The sequence below is a fragment of the Penaeus vannamei genome, chromosome 13, assembly GCF_042767895.1.
Source record: "Penaeus vannamei isolate JL-2024 chromosome 13, ASM4276789v1, whole genome shotgun sequence".
Taxonomy (NCBI): Eukaryota; Metazoa; Arthropoda; class Malacostraca; order Decapoda; family Penaeidae; genus Penaeus; species Penaeus vannamei.
In genome coordinates this window covers 34,059,484-34,084,483 of record NC_091561.1, presented here as the reverse complement: position 1 = coordinate 34,084,483, position 25,000 = coordinate 34,059,484, and the positions used below count along the sequence as shown (strand labels likewise).

Below are 25,000 nucleotides of genomic sequence, written 5' to 3'. Positions count from 1 at the left end.
GAATATTGAAGATTGATTTCTTTTGGAATTATTAAACCTGCAAATGTATCTGGCCTGAGGATAGTAGATGTTTATCCTAAAGCCAAAGTTCTAATGTTTATGTCGAAAGTGCATGATGGAATTTTAGCATTCTCTGTTTGGCTGTTTAAGAAACAGAATATTTTTACCTTCAAGTTTTGTGACTAGAGTTTAGGTTTATATTGATTGTTTATATGCTATATTATTAAGCTTCATTGTCTTGTATTGCTAATTTTCAGTTTCTTGTTTATCAAAGCTTAAAAGAAACTATTTGTATCTATTAGGTTATTAATATTTAGAATAATTTTTACTATTTTCCTTTTAGATAAAGGATGTCATCTGTATGGAACACAGCAGAAAACCTTTTACTAGCACCTAGTATGGGCCTCCCGGATAACAGGGTCAGTAGTCTCCCTGAGGCTTCAGAAACAGTGAGTATGGCTATGGTGTTTTTTTGTTTTTTCCAAATTGATTCTTCAGTATCATTCTATAATTCTCATCAAAAACTCAATTTAATTTTATATGTATTTTGGGCAGAAGTTGTACATGGAGTGGGCCTGGCCAGTAAATCATTTGTAAATTCCAGGAAAATAGGAGAAGTTTTGATGATGTCACAGTGGGCATTGGTTGATTGTGCGGTTGTGTATGGTGTGGAAGTGACCGGTATTTTCTCACATCTGCTTAACTTGTCAGATAAAAATAATTTTGTGGACAGAGATGTAGTAGATGTTGAAGTGCAACAGAGCATATTTAGAATGGAAACCCATTACGAAAGCTAATGATGCCCACAGTTCAGCCAAACAGACAGAAAAAGGAAAAGAGAGGATATTGATGATAAGCAAATGGGAGGAAAAAAAAAAGAAAAAGTGAAGAATGAATGAGAGCAAGATAGGGAGAGAATCAATGAATAAGACTTCATCAGGGCTTCTCACTTCTAAAACTTGAGTTTGTTGTTACATGGGAGTGACTCTTTAGGGAGGATGTAGCCAAAAATCTCCTCATATTCTTTCCAATTGACTATTTTCATATGAAACAAATGAGTATGTTTTGACCGAAAATGAAAATTGTTTTCTTGACTGGCCATTATTTTTAAGAATTTCTAAATCCATTATCATTGGTAAAGTTTAGCAAGACATGGGTATTTTAACATCTACAGAGGCTCACAAACAAACCTATATCATATTACAAATTTAAGACTGAATTGCTTCTTTTTATCCAGGTTGAAGTGGGTGATGAGAATGAAGAGATTTTAACAACCACTCCAATATCTGTAGCTTCAGCAATTCCAGCAGTAGCAGCTGTGACAGCAACAGCTACTCCTGGTCGGTCTTCACCAGCTCTGACATTATCAGGTATGCAGAAAACTAGAAGATAGTGCCTTTGGACTGTATACAGGTTGAAACTCACTAGTCTAGCGATCATGGGACTAGATGGATGTCAGATATTTTGAACTGGAGAACCATATGGTAAAAAGGGCAAAATAATGTATATACTGTATTCTCTTTTTATGTTATATATTCTCTTTTTCAGCGAAAGCATTTTTAACTTCTTTGCCATTTTTCAATGTCTATACTTGTCATTTGATTTACTTTATCCAGTTGGTAATTGACTGTTTTCCTTGTACAGACTTCATATCATCTCATCTCCTCTCTTGGTAGTTCATAAGTCTGTGCAGAAATGATAACAATATTTGTTATTTGTGTGATTTTTTTATATTTTTTGTAATATTCAACTTTCTGTATTACAACCTACACTGCCTGTCTTCCCTGGAACTGGCACTCTTCCAGTCATGGTTCACAAACAGTATATTTCATATTTGTTTACCAATGGCAATAATGCAAAAGCCCCTACCTAAATGCCAAGTGAGTCTAATCACCCTCCAAGAGCTTTGTGCACTCATGGTGAGTCATTCCCATTACCAGGCCTTCACCCAAAATGCTATGACATCATCACCCAGCCCACAGCCAAATTTTCCCATGACAGCATATTCACATTACCAGCCCCTCAAGCCAGATTTTTTAATGACATGATGATCACGTCATCTGGATCATAGGGGTTAATGAGTGAATTTCATTTTAAGTCTAAATCATGTAACACAAGCTTACATTTTCATTTTGCTGCATTTCTACTTCTTATACTAGTTGCCGGTCTCCTAGGAGGCAAAATTATGGGTAAAATATCAGTAGTCTGACACAAAAGCAGCACCACTTTCTGTATGTCATCTGTGGTAGATGTAAACATTATAGAGCAGTGACAATAATGGTTATTTTCCATTGAATACCGGACTAGTGTTGTCCAACCTGTGTTCCCTATTTTCACCTATTACTATAAAGCTGGTGTTTTTTTTTTTTTTTTTTTTTTTTCATATAGTAGTGCTATTTATTATCTTATAATGTTATTGTATATTGCACTGAATCCATATTAAACATTAATTGTATAAAGAAATAAGAGGTAGTCTATGATAAACTTGTATATAATTTTGCTGTATTCTCTAAAATTAGATAGTTAACTTGAAGATTAAATTTAGTTTGCTTTGTCAGAATTGATAAATATGTAGTTACAATTGTTTTATTATTAGCCACTGAATAGAAATATGTACAAATCTATAAATGTTAAAGAATACCTTGAGAAACGGAATAAGTATGGGCTTGTTTTGATTACATATACTGTTATAAATGATTATACAGCATACATTATGGAAACTAAGTGATGTATCTCTTTAATTTTTTCTTTACAGTAGACACATAAGAGGTAAAATGTAATATAGAGTATAATAAAATACTTTGACAAATAGGGTAAGGATAAATCATAAATCGTCTCACAGGTCGTGGGGTCTCTGATAGAGGACGTGGTCGAGGAAGCAGTCTTCCACCAGCCATTGCAGAGAGACTGGCACGACATAAAGCTCAAGAACAGTTAGTGTATAAAAAGAAGATGAAACATCTTAAACAGATTGTAAAAGAACTTGTCTATGTAAGTCTTGATTTTTTTTTTCATTTTAGCATGGCTGACTTTTTTCTGTAAGGCTTAGCTTTAATACTTTATGGAGTTCAGTATGTTACCCTCCCTCTTCCTTTTTAACCCATCACCGACGGGTAAAATTTTTGGCAAGTTGACGTATGCACGGGTTTGTTGGCACACATCGGCAGTTTCCCCTGTTTGCGCCCGGCTCGATTGGTAGTTTGCGAGCGACATTTAGCACCTAAAAGCTTTTATTTTGCTAAAAATATTAAAATTTTGAAGGTTTACCTTCATTATAGGTGCCATTGCCTAAAATCTTTACCATATAAATGAAGCCGCTACTATCAGAGAAAAACAACCTCCGTCCGATGAGCCAGTAGCGCGGGAATGGGCATGACATGATGCCCCCGGCATTTGGACCACAACAGCCATGGCATGTATGTACGTGCCACCTGGCGGCAACAGGTTAATGCATTAATGCCGAAGTCTATATATACTTATTTTTGTGTAGAATTATAGAATCGGCATCATCATTTTAATATGGAGACTCAGTTATTGCTATCATTGCTTTTGCTTCCCTATGTATGGAAGTAAAGAGTCTTAAGAACAAAAAGTATTGTAATGTTCATATTCTATTTTTATATAACAAATAAGTATAGTCTGTTCAGTCTATATATACTGAAGGCCCTGCCCTCTCCCAGGGTTTTATCACATGCCTGGCATGGCTATTTCATAATTGATAATTGATATTTATATTCAACTTGGTTTTAGGATCAATATTTCTACTTCTTGAGTTCTCAGTTTTCATATTTTTGTAATTACATTTAGTCATAGTTGGATATGCTATTTCTTTTGAAAGAAGAGTAGCAGGCTTGCTGGCAAGGCAGTGTTGCATTTGATAATTAACCAGTTGGATTCCATTGCATCACGGAAACCATGGTACCGAAAATATAGGCATTGGCTTATCTAAGTAGCCAACATCCAGGGTTTGTCGCGTGTAGGCCTGGTGCACGCAAACACCCATGAGCGGTGACAAGACTCTGTGTCTCCCTTTTGCAAAGTTATTTTGTGTAAACTTTTAAAGCTTTTTTGCCATTTTTTAATGTCCATATTTGTCTTTTGATTTGCTTTATCCAGATGGAAATAGCTTATTTTCCTTGCACAGACTCCATATTATATATGTACTAAGTAACTCACTGCAAGAAAAATGAAATATAGAACTTTGGGTTATTTTTATTATTATTATTATTTATTTATTTATTTATTTATTTTTGTAATTTTCAATTTTCCGTAATACAGCCTGCACCGCTGGTCACAGCGGCCATAAATACAGTGTACAGCATGGAAATAGTGTCCGCCCAGGAGCCGATGTTCTTTCAGTCACAGCTTAGGCACTTTACATTCCATATTCGTTAATCGATAGGAATATGCTAAAGCCCTCTTCTATGTGCCAAATGAGTCAAATCACACTCAAAGAGGTTTGTTCACATGTGGCAAGTCTTTTTTGTCCCCCTGGCCTTCGCAAGTTGGCGTCATCCGGCCTGCAGCCATTTTCCCTGATGATGGCACGTTCATGTCACCCAGCCCTCAATCCAGATTTTTCCATGACGGGACCGTAACATCAGCCGGATCATAGGGATTAATAATAAAATTTGACTCATAGTCTGAGTAATAGCATTTGCTTTTTCTAAAATTTACTGTTCAACAACTTTTGAATCACATATGCCAGTTTCGATATATTTAATGGCTCATGAGAAAATTGATTATAAAGTACAGTAATAATATTATTAGATGCTGTCACCTTTTATGTTAGACATTAAGTGATGACAGTGGTATGTTCTCTGTCCATGGCAGGTTGAAGAGTGCATGATTTGATTGATAAAAGAGCAGGAAGATGAAGATGATTTGCTTTCAGAATCCTTTAATATAATTGCAGTCTAATTTACAAATGGGTTTACTTATAAGACGTTTATTGTGTTGTTAAGAAAGACAGCATTGCAACACCTAATGAATTTTTTAAAGGATATGACATTGATGTGTTGTAACCAGTTTATGAGTATCAGACAAGGTTCTGCATGTATTGGATAAGTATTTTTCCCCCTCAGGAAAATGCTGCTCTATGTGATCAAGTGGCAGAAGTTCAACAGCAACTTGTTGTAGCAGCAGAAGAAAGAATGTTTCTACTCAAGAGACTGTGTCATCATCAGACAACTGCAGATCATCACAACCAGTTAAATACAAAGGTGAACATTACCCTGGAGTAGATGATGATTTTGATGAAATAATGGTGATGGCTTGAATGAAACAAAAAAAAAATTAGTTTATGAGTTTAATGGGATTTTCCCAAATAGATGGCAGTTGGGTGTGTATTCTCGAATGAACAGTTTAATTATCCTCTTTCATTTTTGAACAGAACAACAGCTACCTTGTTTTAGGAAGTGGCAGTATTGATAACTGGGACGGAAAGAAGCCTAAACAGACAACTTTGAAGCGTAAACCTTCTGATTCTAACCATGGTGAGAATGAAGCACATATATGCTTTCTTGTTACATCTTTATCATTATTATCATTATCATTATTGTTATTGTTTTTATTACCATTATTGTTATAATTATTATTTTTTTATTATTGTTATAATTATTATTATTTTATTATTGTTATGATTACTATTTTTATTATTTTTATTATCATTTATTATTTATTGTTTATTTTATTATCAGGACATGGTAGTCTCTAAAATGAATACTGTTGTGCCTAAGTATTTTATGTAACATCTGCAGGAAAGAAAATTTATGAATTATAGAAATAGATATAAAGAGCCTATGATCAAATATCATACTCCTGAGTCATCTTTAGTGATTTATATGTAACAGTAAAAGTTACTACTTAAGTCAGGAGTGTCAAACTCATACTGTGCTGAGCAAATGTGGCCCTTAGGAGAGTCATGAATGGCCTGTAGCGTGACAAGAATAATTATTAGCCCATATGATTAGGAGACTGAAATTTCATAAATAACCCTTCTCCCATCATGGTAAAGTCATTTATATTGCTATTGCTGAGAATTTTGCTGTTATAAAGGGAAGATGCATAGTTTTTGCTCTGCATAGTTATGGTGTCTTGATAAAGTAGACATTTTCAAAAGGTTTGTTTTGAATCAGACGGATCCCTTACCCAAAGAACATTTGTACATTTGTACATACATATCCAGAAAATGAAAATAGGCTAGATACGCATATCTGTCTGATAGATAGATATGCTTTGATTTCTTTGTATATGGGTATCCAAACATATGAATTTTCATTTGCAGTCCAAAATGTATTATTTTTTTTTTGCTTTTTTGATAAACTGGCCTATTATTTATAGTCACTAAGATAAATTTGGCAATAAACTGTAGGAGTCCATGTCTAAAGCATTTATATATATATGTATGCAATTTGTCACCATTTCAGAATTAACTTTTATGTGCAGGTATGTAGTATCAGAATATTTTAATACTTTAATCCTGGGAAGTGAGGTTTGTACCTTTGTTGGCCCTCAAGATGATAGCCGAAATGAAAATTGGCCCTCAAAGGATTTTGAGTTTGACACCCCTGATGTAAGTGAATTACAGTCAGAACATTTTCTCTACTACAGGAAATAACACTAATTCTTCAGCATCATCAGGAACATCAGACAAAGCTATAAAGGCCAGAAAGAGTGGAAGCAATAAACCAAAGCGACTGTGCCCACCCATCACCCTAGACTCTGCCGGCCGCCCCATATTTCCCATAACGCTTGGCCCCCTTACCATACATAGTCTTGGAGAGGTAAGGTGCTCATTATACTTTTTCACATCAGACAGATGTAGAAAGAAGAGTATTAAGTACCGTGTTGGCAAATGCATTTTACTTTCTTTTTTTTGTGAAACTGACTACTTGCTGCTTCTAAAGTTATTGAATGGTATTTCCTGGCATAGTGATTTTTTTTACTCAACCCACTGATAATTGCTGTTGTGTTTATATGGAGATAAGGATGCTAATAAGTGTAAATTTAAACATGAATTTAATTTCTTTTTTGCAGATTGTCAGTGAACGTGAGGCATATCACAATGAGCACTGTATTTTCCCTGTTGGCTTTTGTTCATCAAGAATGTTTGCAAGTCTTCGAGATCCTCTCAAGCCAGTCCTTTACACTTGCAAAATTGTGGATGGTGGACCCATTCCAAGGTGAAACTAATGGTGGTCGTGCTTGGGTTGGCATGCAAGACCCAGTTCAATATCTGATGGAGGCAGTGGGTCTGGATATTAGGTCATTCTCTTACTTGGGGCATCTTTTGTTGCTGAATAATTTACCATTTTCTCCTCCTGCACCCCTGAGTCTCTCTTCTCCTTTATCCCTTATTCTTAGTTCTCCTTGTCACTGTTTTTAGCATTAATGTCATTATACCAAAGTCATCATGATTATCATTATCACCTTTTCATTAACTTCATCATTACCAGTTACTATTTATCATCATCATCAGTCCTCTGCAATACCATGTCATCATTTCCACTCACCTCAATCATGATTGTCATCATCATCATCAGGCAGCTGGTACTTTTTTCCCATTTTCATGGGTGATATTGAATAATTATTGTGTATGTTGCTGTATCACATGCAATATCTGATCCACGTATTTATGATTCATGTAGGTTACAATAGAAGTATTTGTCATATTCATTTATCAAGTTTCTTATTACCTAGGTTTGAGGTTGTGTGTGAAGATGAGGAGGAGTCTGTAGTGGTTGGCATGTCTCCTGCAGAATGCCACAATCACATCCTCCACACCATCAACTCTACACTCAATATGGACCTTCTTACTATTAGGTAGGTGCTTTATCACTGAAAGTACATGTGTGAGGCATTTCATTATGCTGCAGTAGCATGAAATATTGTTTGTGCTGGTCTGCTGGAACTTCAGGGAACAGAAAAAATGATTGTAAATCAAAAGTTATTTCCGGCTGTGTAAGCTCAAAAGGACAGTCTTCAAGTATGGTTTTGCATGGCATTGCTGAATCCTGAGACTAGGTTAATGTTAGTGTTGATTCAGTGATAAGTAATGCATGTAAGATCCTATTTTATTTTTATTTTATTTTTAGCTCATGTATCATGTAATTGTTATTGTTTTGAGGAGAAAGAAATATTGAAAAATAGAGATTAAGGGATAGAATATTGTAATTTTCCTGAAATCTAATCATGTAGTCTATTATTAAAATTACTCCTCTCTCTGTATATTGTAATATGAACCCTCATTTCATGTTATGATAAATCAAACAGGCCAGAGGGATCAGACAGTGAGGAACGAGGTTGTCGGTTTTTCGGCCTAACTCATCCCAGTGTCCAGAATGTGCTGCAGGCCTGCCCAGGTGCAAGAAAATGCTCAAAGTATAAGTGGGTTAAATTTGAGGTGAGTTTATAAATCAAATGTTTTTTGGGCTTGATGCATTTAGTAAGAGGCAGTTTATTGAACTTGATAAATATAGTATAGGGAACTTTTTATGCCAAAGATTTCTATTTTATGTGGTCTTCCATAGAAAATAATGTATATGAAAAATTATATATAAGATTTGATATTTGTTACCTTTTGAGTGTTTTTGGATGAGCAGCTCAACAAGCAAGATGGAACTTGTATTAGTTATTAATTAATGTCTTGCAGGTTTGTCGAAGTGAGGCAGAGGTTGAAAGTGTGTTTGAAGCAGAGAAAGAGGCCTCCTTATGCCATGAAGCCCTTTTAAGGAACATCCGCTTTGCTAGACATCATGTTACATCTCCTTCATAACAAAACGTCCCATACTTTTGTACCGGTAAATTAGTAAACAAACAGGTAACCGATGTAGATATATTAGAAATAAAAATGATTTCATAAAATTAGAAAGATGTTTGGTATTAGCCAGATCAAGTTTGATAATTTTTTTTTTTCCCAAGGGTCATTGGCTATTTTTAATGAATTCTGTTGCCAATGAGCTGCTTACTGTACTTAGGTAAATAGGTAAAAATGAGCTTGATAGACTGCATGTTTGACACAAAGAGGAAAAGAGATAGAGAAGAGGAAGGGAGGGGAGAGGAGAGATGGGGATAGAGAAAAAAGAAGAGAAGAGAGGAGAGGATACAGAAGAGAGCAAAGGAGAAGAGACAATAGAAAAGAGGTGGACAGAGAAGAGAGCAAAAGAGAGAGGAGAGAAAAGCAGCAATGAGAGGAAAGGCTAAGAAGAAGAGAGCAGAGGAAATGAGATGACAGAAGAAAAAGAGATGTGGACAGAGAAGAAAAGAGGAGAGGAGAAGAAAATGGCAACGGAGGAGGGTAGCAAAACAGGAAAACAGGAAAGGAGAGGACTGAAATAGAAAGAGAAATGGAAAAGAATGAAGTGAATAAAGGAGTGGATAGTAGTGGAATGAAAAGGAGAGAGACGAGAAGAGAGGTGAGGGAAGAATAGAGAGAAAGGAATAAAAAAAGGGAAGGGCACGAGAAGTAAAGAAGAAAAGGGAAAGAGCAATGAAAAAATGAGGGGAGTTCATTTAACTTTAGGGAACGATCATATTCTAAGTGAATATTTTGACACTTTCATCCAAGCATTTGCTATAAATACTTAGAATTTGTATAAAATATTTTGACCTATGACAGTCCACTTAGAGTAATTCAATATCAAAATAAATACGATTAATTTGATCATTATACATTGTGCTGAGACTAATAAACAGCTTGTGATGATAATAGTACTGCAACTAAACATGTGAAATATAATGATAGGTAAAAGACCCTGCACTTTGACATATGTTGCTACTTTAGGAGGATATTTTTGCAAGAAAAAAAAATATATATATTTTTTAGCTCTTAGCTAGTATATGTCACAATTAATTTTCTATTTAGTTACATACACTGGTTGTTTTCTGAGCATTTGCCATATCTAACTGATAAATATTATCTGTTCCTCTATAACACTGATACTGTTGTCAATAAGTGAAATATTCCAGAAAAAGCAAGACTCCAGCTTTTTTTCTAGTTTGTAGAAATATCTTTGGTATTATACTCATTTAATGCTGTGCAATAAATGTTAATTATTAAACACCCAATCAATTTATTTGGTAAGAGATAGGAAGAAAAAATAAAAATAATTTAAAGCTAGAAATTTATTCAAAAATAGCCCTTACAAACTAGTTAACTACTTTTTCTCTAACAGCCACTGACAGTGCCCATTTTAAGTTATATGAGCAGAATGTAGTAGGCCCTACTTCTAAAATTCATAATCAGGTAAGTCAGTAAATCCTCTTTCTTTTAAGAGAGAATTAATTGCTTGGACTACGGAAAACATGTTCATTTTCTCATGCAAACTGTAGGGATCACTTTCCTTTTGAGCTCCTTTCACTCTCCCTTCTGTATGGCGACTAAGGCAGGCAAGGCGATCCTCATCTGGTTTAACACCCAAGAATTTCAACATCTTACGAACTTCCTTAATGGGGCTTTCTCGGAGCTTTTCATAGAATACCACATGCAGTTTTGTTGTATTCTTTAGAACATATTCATATGTTGCCCTCCATTTTTGCAGTTTAATGTATGCAAACTCATGAAATTCTGAAAGTATATAAATATTTCTTTTTAGAAAAACAATACTGAGGAGTTCTATTTGAACGAACATTCTAGAAGAATAGTTTATTTTGTTAAGATAATTGTAATAACATTTCTCTTGCAGTATCAAAGAGTGAGTTATAAATATTTACTTGTAGCAAAAATTACTAGATCAAAAAATGAAAGCCATGAAAATCCCTGCAATATCTGAATATTATTACAATGATTTAACAGTTACCTGGTGTTAAATAATAAGAGTAATCAATGGAGCCAGTAAATTTTTGTGAATCTGCTTCTATATTCCAATAATTCCAAAAGGACAAGATAGACCTGTGGGAAAATATGTAAAGAAAAAAGCAGTCTTCATTTTTCTGGTATTCTAGAAAGAGAAATAAATAAAAAACATGGAAATATTATATCATGCACTAAATACAAAAGAAGAAAAACTTATATAATACTTATTCCATTCCATCAATTATAACGAGTTTTGATTCATTGTGCTATAAACTAATGTATATTCACACTCTCCTACGGGGTTTCTTCTTCTATTCTAGAATTTACGCATTGAATAGATGAAAAAATTCACGATATATATATATATATATATATATATATATATATATATATATATATATATACACACACACACACACACTACATATCTTGGCCATCAAAATATATTTCTTTATATATATTTATTTTTCCCCGACAGATTTTAGTCAATTTATTCCAACTATTTGCACTCTGAAGGAGAAAATATATATTACATATTTTCATTTATTATGTTGGTTTCTATGCAAAGTAAATAGAATTTTCTTGTTTGAAATACTCTAGTAACTATTTATTTAAAGTTCTTGTCATATAACAAATATTTTTATATGAAGATAATCATGCCTACTAATAGCTTCATACTTGTATATCAAGTTTTCTAAAGTGGCCAAAGGAAGCACTTTACATATATCAATCATGGCAAAATCATGTTTACAACTACACTGGTTATTAATGTACCCTTCAAAGTATGCACATGCACACATGAGATTTATTTATTTATTTATTTATTTATTTATTATTTGTTTATTTTTTATTATTTTTTTATTTTTTTGTTTTGTTAGTTAATGTATGCCTGCTTGTCAAGAATATAATTGAAATAATGTGATATAAATATGTACTGGTGTCTTTATATTTTCTTGCCCAACACTGATATTATATATGAAAGTATTTGCATTTGCACTCCTGTAGGAGGAGAATATACACATTAAGATAACTGAAGTTGATGCTGTAGTTCAAAGTGTTGTGGATGAATCTCTTCCTCAGAAGTTATCAGTTATATCCACTTATCAAAGTTAATGGTAGTGCCTTGTCACATCACCTCTGTCCATGTTTGGAACTGCACTACACTCTTCCGGTTCTTTGCAACTTTTGTGTGACCAACAAAGGTCTCACATTGGTGTCCATGAAACCAAGGACTTACACAACTTGATTGGTGCTCATCTGCAGTGAACCTACACTTTGTGTGCAAAACAAGACTTGGAAATCCACAAATTGTCTTCTGTCACCAAGGACAATAGGATTTGCTTTGTAACACATTTTACAGAAGTGGGAATAGTATTCCATTATCACATGTTTTGATACATCCATCTTTACAAATATTATAGCTATTGTCCCAAACCTCATGGATTAAAGGAACATATGAAACCAAGCTTGCAGTTTCCCTGGTGAATTTCCAAAGAAAGTATCACTCCTTACCAAGATCTCTTAAATAAATTAGAGACTGCGACCGGTTTGTTAAAATTGTGCAAGGCTTGACCCAATGAATATTCATAAATACTGACATGCATATACACAGAAATAAATACGTATATGTCTATATATCTGATAGATATACATTCATCTATCGATTTGTTTGGTTGATGTGTGTCTAGACTGATAAATATGCATATATTTCTTTAATTATGCATGTCAAGTTTACGAACATTCTTTAGGTCGGGCCTCGCTCACTTTTAACAAACCGGCCATGGATTAACATTTTCAAGCATATCCATCTTTTGCAGAGATATTTTGGTCTTGATCACTGACTACTAATACTTGTCCAATCTGTATGCTCCCCTAGCAAAAGATCCCATTGCATTATCCAAAAGCCAGCACTGACATCTTATTAATAGCGGCAAGACCTCTTCTTGGTAAATGCCGTACACTAAGATGACAGACGAATGCAGTATCCTAATGTTATAGAATTATATTTATATTAAGTTTAGAAACACATGGTTCTGAACTTTTATGAATGAGGTAAAAGGGAAATGAACAGGCAAAGTAGGTATAACCTGATAAGGTAAAGCTGGGTGTGGTAGAGTTCATAAGTTGGGTGAGCTGTAGTAAAACTTGCTGAAGTAGATACAAAGTACTTTTTTATCTAAATGGTATCACAACACCAAGTGTGCATCAATGTCAACCCAGTTACATTAATCCAGCAGGTTGGTAGGGAAGCAACAAACCAGTGGTCATTGTGTCTAAAAGAAGCCCATAAAAAGTCTTGGGATCGATGATCTTCACCATGGGAGGCATGAATTTGTGCCCAAGGTCTATGGCTATACTGTACTGTCAATGGAGGGTGCAAAAAGTTGATGTATCTTACAAAGGCTTCCTCTTCAGAAATCACAAATATTTTATTTCTGCACATTCATAAAAACAGGCACAATTGGGCGGTTAAACCAGTCAGCAGCCCTATGAGTAGAGGCAACTATAGAAATTGCATAGAATTTCTATAGATTGTCATATTAACTTATTAGAAGAGAAGAAGAGTCACTTCTGAGATGAAAAGCAGTTGAAATATCTATTGGACTGAATTATTTTGGTACTGTATTACAGTCGAGCGAGCTACAAGATGTCTGTTGGCCTCCATTATTCAGGAGCTGACAGTAATAACAACAATTTCTTTTGGGAATTACTGAGATTGATAGTGTTCTGACCTGTATTACTGGACCTGATCCTGTGATGTAGGTAAAATAACCAAAAGAATTGACCACATCTTGCTTAGTAGACTCAGAGGTTCCTCCAAATTCACTCTTCAACTTCTAATCTGTCTGGTGACAAACTGCTCATCTCAAATTGACTCTGTACTTGACATCAGATGCAGTAGTACTGTGGGATACCACCAATGCAGCTCATGAGTTTATCAGACAATTTCAAGTCATGGTACTGTGCTGCATAAATAAATTCATTGGGAGATCTGGAATTCTATTGATAATTAGTGTATCTGAGGAGAGGCATGGAACGACCCTTTCAGTCACTGCACTACTGGGAGTTTGGTTCTGGACTGTTTGTGTACATTAAGCTTGAGATGGCATTTGGTTCAGTGAATGAGTAATCACTAAAGATCTAATAACAAGGATTCCTAGATCAATATCATGGCTATATAATAGCATTGCAAATGAAGGTTATATGGAAACATGTTAACCTATTGTACTTGTAGATTGAGGCTATACGTCATTTGGCATGTGCCTACCACATCGCTTGATTATTTGGTAAGAACTCTCTATGAATTTATCAGTAGAGGAGAACCCTTGGGTTTTGAGGTCTCGTGGACCAAAACCTGATATTTTGCGCTGCTATAAAATCTTGATTTGTTAGTGTGGACTGAAGGCAGGGATATTGAAGTTCAGTAGAGCTTTACATGCTTTGAAAGTGTAGCTCAGAATTCTGGGCTGTTGGACTAGGAAGTCAACAAATGGGTTAGCCTGCAGGAGGATTCATGACCATGAATAAAGGTACCAGGTTCTGGAGAACCTGGTACCTGTGTTCAAGGACCAGGGTCCTTGACACTGTTAGTTTTGTTATACAACAGCAGAACCTTGACTATCTTAAGCCTTGAGGTCATATCCTGATACCCTTTGCAAAAACTCCTTGAGTTGGATCATGTGACGCAGTAGGCAGGGATATATGTCCAGTCAAGGAATATGTTTCCAGTCAATGGGTTTACCAAGAGACTTCTTTGGGATGTGTTATTTGCAGCATACTGACTACTTAGACAATAAATTTGATTCCTTGAGAATAATCCTGCACATCCAGTTGACTCTTCCAGCGTGACATATGTATTAAACATCTAAATGCAGATTAGTTGTCTTGACACTCGGTAATGCCTCCATCATTGGCTGTGCTTCTGATAACAGATAGAGGACTGCTAGTGTGGATTATCTTCATTTAATAATAAAAAAATAAAAAAATAAAAAAAATGATGGCAGTCAATCGTAATACATTGCCAATATGAACACTTCTTATAAATGCCATAGCGCTAGATATGAACGGTTTGTAGTAACGACGTACATCTTAGGAGACGCCTCTTCTCCGTAGTTGTGTAATACAATATAGCCAAATAAAATTTTCTTACCTCGTACTAGGATCACTTACTGTGCCCGACAGCAAACAATAGATCAAATGCTGACAAAGACCCGTAAAACAAACCAAATCAACAATTCCCCACCGTTGCAGTAAACAAGAAAACAACACTCCATCCCCCCCCCCATCATTCTGTTATAACGACTCACAAAACGACTGACTGACCAACAGGAGTTCCCAAAGCAAGTGACCACCACCTCTTCAACGCCAGACGTTATTCCATCGCGGCGCTGGCGAATGGCTACTCACCGGTCCGTCGGCACTCCCGTTTTCTATGCCATATCCCTCAACAAGCACTCATCGTTTTCTTTGACTCGTAGCCCAACAAATACAAATCCTTACAAGGCCCTCTCAGAAGTTACCAATTTCCTTTTAATCATACCACAAAATCGTACTGTTAGCCGCTGATTATCATGCTCTATATCTTTCAGTATTGAGGAATCAGAGTTGATCAGTCCATTAAAGAATAATATAGATCTGGCATGCTTTGTCTCTTTCGTAAATTCATATGCAATACGCCGTAGCATCTATCACTGGGCATATCAAAACTTTGAACAACGGGCTCCAGCAAACTGAAATAAAAAAGCTGGTACTTATTACAGTGTATACAATTATTTTGCAGTACCAAAGTTGTGGAAGGCATGGCATTACGCGATCTGAATTTGCAAAAAGGTCTACATAATTTTTATTAAATCAAGACTAGAAAATACTTTGGTGTTGTTCTCATATTGGTTTTCATGCCCTGATTATTCTTGATTAAAGTACTGCTTAATATACTTTACATATTTCACGTTTAAAATAACAGAGCCATGCTATTTTTGTAACCCCAACTTTGCGTGACTTTTAGTCGTAATCATGGCCGTGTCGACTGATTATCGAAGTTAGCATTTGGAATAAACTATGGAAATCAAACATACAACCAAAAATACCAATGCTAATTTGCATGTGTAATTCTTTGATGAACAGCATTCAACATGGCTGAATTAATACATATTTGTCATTGCTCTAACCTAGTACATGTTTTTTTAAAATAGCTATGTACCCGGAAGTTGTCTGCATAAGTAAGAAATAAAGACCACAAAAATGCAGGCATAGTAAAAACAAGATTTCAATATGAAGGCGAGTCAACGGAGGAAGTATACCCTTCCTGATACAGATACCTGGCGGGGTTCCTGATGATAGCTATGACAGGGTAGTCTGGGTGGATGCGAAGCGGAAGGAGTGAATGAGTCTTGATGACGAGGGAAGTTCGCCACCACAGAGGGTCGTCCTCGCCCATATAACCTGTCAAGTTGAGACATTTTCAGGCTCGTCCTCATAAGTGATAAAATAAAATAAAAGAAAAGAAAAGAAAACAACAAACAAGAAGAAAGAGAAAAAAGAGGGAAACATTTATCCGCATGTCTCAAAAAATATCTTAAACATGACCACATCAAACAATGGCGATCCGTAATACCTAAACCCTTAAGATACTTGGAATGGTAAACAGAGCCAGTGACGACACCCGTAGCAGCCTCCAGCAGGTAACGGGTCCAGGTATTACCCGAGCGGGGAAAGGAGAGGAGCCAGGTGCTGGGGACTCGCAGCCCGAACCACAACTTGTAACTGTATGAGCGCTGTATATTAGTAGTGTCGATAATTAGCTACTTGTAATGATGATAATGATACTGGTTACGGTTAACAGATACTTGTAATGATGATAATGATACTGGTTACGGTTAACAGATACTTGTAATGATGATAATGATACTAGTTACGGTTAACAGATACTTGTAATGATGATAATGATACTAGTTACGGTTAACAGATACTTGTAATGATGATAATGATACTAGTTACGGTTAACAGATACTTGTAATGATGATAATGATACTGGTTACGGTTAACAATAATAATGAAAATGTACATGTTGCCAGTACAAATGAAGGATAATACAGATAATAAATGGTAAATGTGCCAGACATTAAAAGTCATATAGCACTATGGTAAAGTATTGTCGCAACAAGGGTAAAAAAGTGTTGAAGACGGATAAAATATATTAGTTGTCAAAGATTGGAGAACGTTATAGAATAGTATGACTAGTAAAAAGGGAAAAGATGGGAGCAAATGAAGTAGAGCAGAGATTAGTAAAAAAGGAAGGGTTAAGGGGTAGGGCGATTGAGTGATACAGTGTATCTGTGACTACGGAGGGAATAGGGGCATTGGTCAAGGAAAACAGGAGGATAAGAAACCGGAGGATAAGAAGGGGGATTGGTGAAGGTGGTGGAGTATCAGGAAGCGTTAGGAGGGGAGGGGTCTGGAAAGGGACACTTGTGACAAAAGGGATTTGGGTGAGCATTCAGGTGGGAGTGGTAGAGAAGACAGGTGTGTTAGGAGAGTGTAGGAGGAAGGGGGTGGGGGGAACTTGAAGGGGAGGATATATCTGCAAATACTTTAACTGTAGAGGGAGTGGCCACAGATGGATTGGAAGGTGAATGAGGGAGCAGAGTGTTTCCTTGGGTCATCTTTGGGAAGTTTTGGATGTCTTCAAGATTTTCTAGAGGGAACTGGGTGAAGAGGATTGAGAAAGAAAGGTTCTCTTGTGCGGAGAAGATCAGATAGACATCTGAGGAGAGGAGGAAAGTGTAGGAGAGCATAATGCTGATAAAGTGAGGAGGTGGGGCAGGTATCGAGGAAGTGGTAGATATTGGAGTATCTGGACTTAGACTGGCAAAGGAATTTGATTGGGGGGAGAGGGGGAGTATGGGTAGAATGGTTCGAGGTAGAGGGAAGAGAAACTGTGGGCGAAGTTGAGACATCTAGAGAAGATGAGAGAGGAGCAGAGTGAAGGACAATTTATGGAATAAATAGAAAGAGAAAAACCTCGTCGCCTAGCTTCCTGTCTGACCTCACGTAGAGTGAGGCCTAACTTGAATTTCAGAACTGCTACCTCACATTCGAGCTTATGGGCAGGGCAGCTACTATAAAATACATTATGGGAGCCACCACAATTGGCACATGTACGTGACTAAGCAGGGCAATTTGAACGGTCATCACATTGAAGGAGATGGAGTGGAAAATGTTGGGAGAGAAAACGAGGTGGATTCTGAAGGTGGGTGGTTCGAAATGGATAGAGTTGTCAGTAAACGTCGAGGAGGAAGTATTAGTAACAGTGGTCAGAGCCGTGGTCAAAGGAGGGACATGGGCCGGAAAACCAATGAAATAAAATTTAGATGAGCTAGTTGATGAAGGGGCAAGCCATAATACCCTAAATAAGGTTAAAGAATCTTCATTATTGGCCATGTTGTGCCTGAATAAAATGAATCCCCACAAGGGGTGAGGACTAGGCCATTAACCAAGGGAATGCCGTGCCTATGGTTTCCAGAGGCCGTTCATGACTGGCACAAAGCCAGCCTTTCATCCATTCAGCACGGATCTCACGCCTTGGGAATGTGACAAGAAGAGGACGAAGAAGATACAGAAGAGGAAAGGGGGAGAAGAAAAGACCATGCAAAATTAGTTGAGCCGAAGGCTGAGGCTTAAGGTACGGTGCGATTCCCTACATTGAGCCTCAGTCTCCATCTCCTAAGCCTCCCGATGACAACGAGGAAGGAACTGGGGGATGCAGATAATAGCAATGCTGAATATAATAATACCGATAAAAATGCCAGCATTATCATCTGAAATAGGAGTAACAATAGTAATATCAGTATCATCAAATATGAATGCAATGAAAATTAATTATGACCTTTTGAGGTCAACGATAATATTTAATAACCTTAATATCACTGTTCATAATGATGATAATAACAAAAACATGAAATGTGATTTTGATTGCAGTAATAATCATGTAATTATGAATTCTATGATAGGGATAATTATGGAACAAAAATAATGATAATGGTGCAATACAAATGTTAATAATCATAATGATGACGAGAGCGATGAAAAATTATAGTAGTAACGATGGTGATGAGGCAGTCATATCTGTGATAATATGAAAATAAAGGAATGATAATAACTAGCACGCATTCACAGATTGCAGACCTCTACTAGTGCAGAGAACACGGACTTTAAATTGTAATTTAACACATTTCAAAGAGGAAAAGCACATTTCTAGCCAACCAATCCCTATCATAATCATACTGACAACTAATCTTTGAACTGGATCCCAAATCCATACTCGGATCCGGATCACAATCAGATGCCAATCAACTAGTCCCTCGTGAATGATTAACCTATTTTTAAATCTTTAATACAATTTGTCTAATTTTTAAAACAATTTTGTTGATAAGCCAATAATCCAACAGACAGCTGGTAAAATGCTACCTCCTCGGTTTGGAGAAGGTAATAATGCATAGTATAATTATAAGTAGAGTTATACGACCGGTTTGTTAAAATTGTGCGAGGCCAGACCCATACGGATGTTCATATATACCGAAATGAATACACATCTATCAATCTAGACATGCATATCTACCGGATAGGTAGACGTATAACTGTAAATCTGTCAGACAGGTAGAGATATGCATTTATTTCTATGAATATGCATGTCCGTATGTATAAATATTTATTGGGCAGGTCTTCCCACAATCTTAACAAACTGGCCCATAATCAATAATAATGACAATAATAATTACAATGAAACAGTAATCCCAACAAAATTTATAATACCTCGAACAGTTCGCGTCCAGTGGCCAGAGGATGGACGGCTTCCGAGAGTAGTCACGCTGAATGACGGTAACGTTTTTCGTCGAAGCCGTCGCCAGGAGTTCGAACGGCGAGTGTTGACTCGGCTTCGCCTTCCAGTCCGTTTCGGTCAGGGACTGAGAGTCCACATTAGAGATTTTTTCGCTCGCTTTAGCCAACGGTGACGTGTAGTGTGTTTGCGATGTTGGTGGAGGCGTGACTTGCTGAAAAGGAATGGTCGTTATGGGTACATTGCCTCGTGCACCTGTCCGTAACGGCTTCCAGTTCTCTGCTTTCGCGATTGATGCCTCAGTCGGTGTACTCGTCGCCTCTTGCGTACTTTTATTTTCACGACTTAATCTTGGCATACTAGTAGCTTGTTCTGTTGTAACTGATAAGTTCCCAGTTATGTTAGTTAACGTAGGCCCATAGACAATTGTATCTTTCCTTGTCGACGTCGTTGCTGGAAGAAAATATGCAGAAAAAAGGTGGTTTAGCCGATGAGATACATATGAGATTAGGAACAGCAACTTGTAAATGGAAAAAAAATACAAGAACGAACGCGTAAGCGCAAAAACGAGCGCACGCACGCACGCACGCACACACGCAGAGAGAGAGAGAGAGAGAGAGAGAGAGAGAGAGAGAGAGAGACAGAGAGAGAGAGAGAGAGAGAGACAGACAGACAGAGAGAGAGAGAGAGAGACAGACAGAGAGAGAGAGAGAGAGAGACAGACAGAGAGAGAGAGAGAGAGAGAGAGAGAGAGAGAGAGAGAGAGAGAGAGAGAGAGAGAGAGAGAGAGAGAGAGAGAGAGAGAGAGAGAGAGAGAGAGAGACAGAGAGAGAGAGAGAGACAGAGAGACAGAGAGAGAGACAGAGAGAGAGAGATAGAGAGAGACAGAGAGAGAGAGAGAGAGACAGAGAGAGAGAGAGAGAGACAGAGAGAGAGAGAGAGAGAGACAGAGAGAGAGAGAGAGAGAGAGAGAGAGAGAGAGAGACAGAGAGAGAGAGAGAGAGAGAGAGAGAGAGAGAGAGAGAGAGAGAGAGAGAGAGAGGGAGAGAGAGAAAGAGAGAGAGAGATAAAGAGAGAGAGAGAAGAAGAACGAGAAAGATATATATATATATATATATATATATATATATATATATATAGAGAGAGAGAGAGAGAGAGAGAGAGAGAGAGAGAGAGAGAGAGAGAGAGAGACAGAGACAGAGAGAGAAAGAGAGAGAGAATGAGAGGGGGGAAGAGTGAGAGAGAGAGAGAGAGAGAGAGAGAGAGAGAGAGAGAGAGAGAGAGAGAGAGAGAGAGAGAGAGAGAATGTAACAAATAGATCCTGAAATAACTATATTAATTCATGTAATACTTTTACCTTCTCGTTGTATTGTAACTCAGAATACTCCCATTATCATTATTATACGTACCACTGACATTATTCCCCTTACCATTGACATCATGATTATAAATGAAAGTAATGATATATATTATAATATACATAATAATGACAATATCTATGATAGCAATAATGAGAATGGTAGACATGATAATGATTATGGTGTCGACGACGACGACGTTGATCATAGCGTTATCGTCATCGACATCGACGATGATGGTGGTGGTAATGGTAATAATGGTGGTAATAATAATAATAATAATAATAATGATAATAATAATAATGATAATAATAATAATATTTAATAATAATAATAATTACTACTACTGATAGTAATAATATAATAGTAATAATGACAAGGACAATAATTGTGATAACGACAATAACAATACTTGCCGGTATCAACTGAAATTAATGCGGCAACAGCAACTACCACAATAGTAATAGTGTTGATATATATTAATTGATAATTACATGAGTACTGAGGGTATCTGTGATCACAGATATGTCGATGATTATAATAATCGAAAAATAGCAATAATAATGCTAATGCCAATACTAACATGAGTAATAGCTATAAAAAATAATTACATAGATAATTATGATGATTGAACAATAATGATAATAACCGACAACAGAAATAAAAACAATGGGAGTAATCAAAACGATTATGATAATTCTGCTTATATCAGAAATGGCAACAGCAAGTCATACCTGAAATTAGCAACAACAGAAACAACAACAACGATTATAAATCCCTTGCACGCAGCACATTAAACAGGAAAAATAAAACATTAAACGGGGCCGACCCAAGAGCTCATAAAACCGGAAGTCCTTACCTGTTGATGGTATAAATATATAGTTTTGTGAATTATATGTGACATGGAGAGTCCACATCAGCGCGGCCGTAACTGCGAGAACCATTAAAGACCTGACGTTGGGAGCCTGAACTGAAAAGAGAGAATAATCTGGAATTAAGATGATTTAGTTAATTTATTTGTGTTATGAAATAGGCGGAATAACTGAAGGAAATGGTGCACGTTGCCTGACGGTACATTTGGTGTATTTGTTTCATGAATTACTCAATTGCTAAATTAAAGATATGATCGCTAGTTGTTAATATATATGACAATATGCTGTCAAGAAAGAGACGGAAATAAGAGGATTAAAATATAAGAGGAGACACGACTGAGCACTATCGTTGCAGTTGCCAATTGGTTTCTCGTTGATTTTCTCGGCGCCGAAACCCGGCCGCTGAGGCAGTTTACGCCTTGCTTGTGTGAGAAAAGGAAGTCTCTGTCCATGCGTGCTTGTCGTTTCTGGTTTCGTCATCTATGCATAAGCAATGTTGCTTAGTGAGTAAACTTGTCCAAATAGAATGTATACATTAATTATACACGCACACATGCATACATATAACACTGACACGCGTGAATAAAAAGAAATAGATTGTATATGTAGGGGTAACAAGGTAACTGAGTACACACATGCACATACAAAAACAATTATATGCAAGTGCAATATGAAAGATACCATATAAAAAGTGTCGAAAACGACGATAAAAAATGCAAACTTCTTGTCGTCCGTTCGTAATCTAGCAGATTTAAGGAAACGAAGTGTTCTATGATCTAAATGGCTTGCAAATGGGCATGACACGGTTAAAAAAAGATGTGGACAAAATCAAATATGTATTAGATTATGGATTGCTGAAGTGGCACGAAAAGCGGAGAGGGATGGAGGAAGTGCCACAGCAGTCCGGCTTCACGATCAATCAGATACATGATATGGAGCGAGGTATGTGCGATATATGCATAATTTAGCGTTTATATTTTTTTTCTTCAGGTCACTGCGGTTCCGGAGTGGGATTCAGGGTAAGCCTGATATGCGTAGCAGTAGGAACAGCGCTGTTCACCTACCGTTGCCACATAACATCTAGGAGGCCGACCGTTAGTGCCACAGGGGGTATTACCGTAGATAATGGTGTGGGCTTCCAGCGTACTCACACCCAGTCTATTGATGGAGAGAACGCTGACTCAGGATCTTTCGGTAAGCTGGAGTATCGTCGTAAAGTTGTTTTTCCAGTTAACGGCCAGGGAGACTAATTTCTGTACTGTGGGGGCGTTCTCATCTAGGGGGAAACCAAGGGCTGCTTGAAGGGGGGGGGGGGGCGAAGGCTTGATAAAGAGGGTATTTATATTTGAGAAACTGCAGAAAAAATCACACTACTGAAGGCAAGTGTATATTTTCTCAGCATTATTTACTAACATGTGCTGACACTTGCTCGTAAAATACAGTATTTAAAGGAGGGGGCACAGGGAAACGTTTCATTGAAGGGGGGGGGGGGGCTAGGATTAGAAAACCACTGATTTATGTTTAATAACGAAAGATAAAGGTTAGTTAAGTTAGATATTCCAAGAGGGTCCAGCGTTTCATTAATGATAAGATGAATATTTCAAAACTTTCATAGCGTATTAGCTTAAATACTGTTACTTATGCGATTTAGTACCCAGTTCTCTTTTAAACTGAAAGCTGGAACTGGTAAAGTTAGTTTTGTTTAGTTAGTAAAACTGTCATGTTGAATAGATGGGTTTCCGTGAGAAAAATATATGGAGTTCCTTAATGATGAAAAAGTTGGGAACCATTGCATGGCATGTAGAGTACATATTAACTTTGTATGTTGTAGGCCTACATGTGTGGTTACTTCCGTTTAAATGCAGAAACCTCAAACATCATTTACAGAAGCGGAAGCCGGAACTGTTCAATATCGGAACCTGAATATCAACATGGAAGCGTCTTCACGTCAACTCTGGCCCAACGACACCCGGTGTAACAGGTAAAACTATAAGCATTTAATATACATGACTTATGCAAGTGAAATTTGTCTTTCCTTGATAGGCTAGCATTTTGTAGAATCCGCCCCTGAACACTCGTCAGCGTTTCTGAACAAGACTTTGTTTGATGGACCCACGGAAGCTAAGAAGCTGAGTCATATTTTTTAAACTGCGGGAACGTATGGGGACGGCTGCGAGCGATTAAACTTCGCACGGCTGAACCCTTCCCGCCCGGTTAGAGGGAAAATAACAGTGAATTGTGGTGATTATGTGCTTGCGTAGCGGGTGGCTGAACATAAAGAAAAAATATAGATATATATGAGATTTGAACAGATGTTTAAAGATTATTTTAAAATTTCATATTATTTACATTCATAAAGAAAATACCAATCAATTCATCGTTATCTACGTATGCATTAAAGAGTATATGTGCCTTTGTAGGTGTTCACGCCTTATGAATCCTTTTTTATGCATTCCTTTCGAAACACATTCGTATCCACACTCCCCTAAACTTCCCACGCCTTCGACTTTGGCCACAAACTCATGCCCGGTTACTACACTAGACTCCCTCATATGCCCAGGCTGATGGTGAGGCCTGGCTGGGGCATCAGCCAGACGTGGCTTCTCTCCTTCCCTCGCTCTGGCAACACCTGGACCCGTTATCTGGTAGAGGCTGCCACGGGGGTCTTCACGACGTCAGTTTATCACGAGAACTTGCTCATTCGACTCGGTAAGTTTGATTTGTGTTTTGGTACTGTTCGTATTAATGCCATCTTCATTACTGATGTTATGAATGGCGTTAGTGTTGTAGTTTGCGTTATCGTGGCTCTTCACTTCTATTTTCCAGGTTGGTGAATTCGGTGTTAACTCTTGTCCTAGGACTTATTTTGATAATCATTTCATTTTGCTCTTCATTGGTCTATGAGTCATCAGTTCTGGGGTTCAAACATAGCCAATCCAAGAATGGGTTGTCTGACCCAAAATTCGTGAAGGCGCTATTTTTGGCAATTCCTTCTTCATCAGATATATCCAGAATGTCATTTGCTCCATCCAGAGAGGAATCATTAGTGGATTCGAATCACGATTTATTTCATTGCTCTTATTTTGTTTGTGCTTCTTATCTGTGTTCATGTTACGGTGTTCGTATTTTTCGTCATTAC

General features: G+C 37.0%; 3 protein-coding genes across 5 annotated transcripts in view; 2 read left to right on the top strand and 1 right to left on the bottom strand.

The window, feature by feature from the left end:
• Window positions 1-8,872, top strand: part of LOC113803020 (transforming growth factor beta regulator 1) — a 10,303-nt gene extending 1,431 nt beyond the window's left edge. For both annotated transcript variants that reach the window (XM_027353721.2, XM_027353723.2), the window contains exons 2-11: window positions 344-449; window positions 1,238-1,370; window positions 2,843-2,991; window positions 5,085-5,222; window positions 5,393-5,495; window positions 6,613-6,785; window positions 7,039-7,184; window positions 7,702-7,824; window positions 8,275-8,404; window positions 8,654-8,872. In XM_027353721.2, the coding sequence (XP_027209522.1) occupies window positions 351-449; window positions 1,238-1,370; window positions 2,843-2,991; window positions 5,085-5,222; window positions 5,393-5,495; window positions 6,613-6,785; window positions 7,039-7,184; window positions 7,702-7,824; window positions 8,275-8,404; window positions 8,654-8,776 (1,317 nt within the window). In that variant the 5' untranslated portion in view covers window positions 344-350 and the 3' untranslated portion in view covers window positions 8,777-8,872. The remainder of the gene's footprint in view (window positions 1-343; window positions 450-1,237; window positions 1,371-2,842; window positions 2,992-5,084; window positions 5,223-5,392; window positions 5,496-6,612; window positions 6,786-7,038; window positions 7,185-7,701; window positions 7,825-8,274; window positions 8,405-8,653) is intronic.
• A 1,220-nt stretch (window positions 8,873-10,092) lies between these two features.
• LOC113803021 (uncharacterized) overlaps window positions 10,093-25,000 on the bottom strand; it is a 35,246-nt gene continuing 20,338 nt past the window's right edge. The window contains exons 2-7 of one of the 2 annotated variants that reach the window (XM_070129189.1): window positions 21,849-21,959; window positions 19,607-20,084; window positions 16,410-16,558; window positions 16,114-16,237; window positions 10,800-10,891; window positions 10,093-10,567 (exon numbers count right to left, since the gene is read on the bottom strand). In XM_070129189.1, coding sequence (XP_069985290.1) covers window positions 10,230-10,567; window positions 10,800-10,891; window positions 16,114-16,237; window positions 16,410-16,558; window positions 19,607-20,084; window positions 21,849-21,959 — 1,292 coding nt within the window. In that variant the 3' untranslated portion in view covers window positions 10,093-10,229. The remainder of the gene's footprint in view (window positions 10,568-10,799; window positions 10,892-16,113; window positions 16,238-16,409; window positions 16,559-19,606; window positions 20,085-21,848; window positions 21,960-25,000) is intronic. The other variant, XM_070129190.1, reaches the window with a different exon arrangement.
• The window catches only part of LOC113803022 (WSCD family member AGAP003962), a 10,131-nt gene continuing 7,407 nt past the window's right edge, over window positions 22,277-25,000 (top strand). The window contains exons 1-4 of the mRNA XM_070129391.1: window positions 22,277-22,364; window positions 22,852-23,055; window positions 23,749-23,842; window positions 24,422-24,570. Of these exons, the coding sequence (XP_069985492.1) occupies window positions 22,355-22,364; window positions 22,852-23,055; window positions 23,749-23,842; window positions 24,422-24,570 (457 nt within the window). The 5' untranslated portion in view covers window positions 22,277-22,354. The remainder of the gene's footprint in view (window positions 22,365-22,851; window positions 23,056-23,748; window positions 23,843-24,421; window positions 24,571-25,000) is intronic.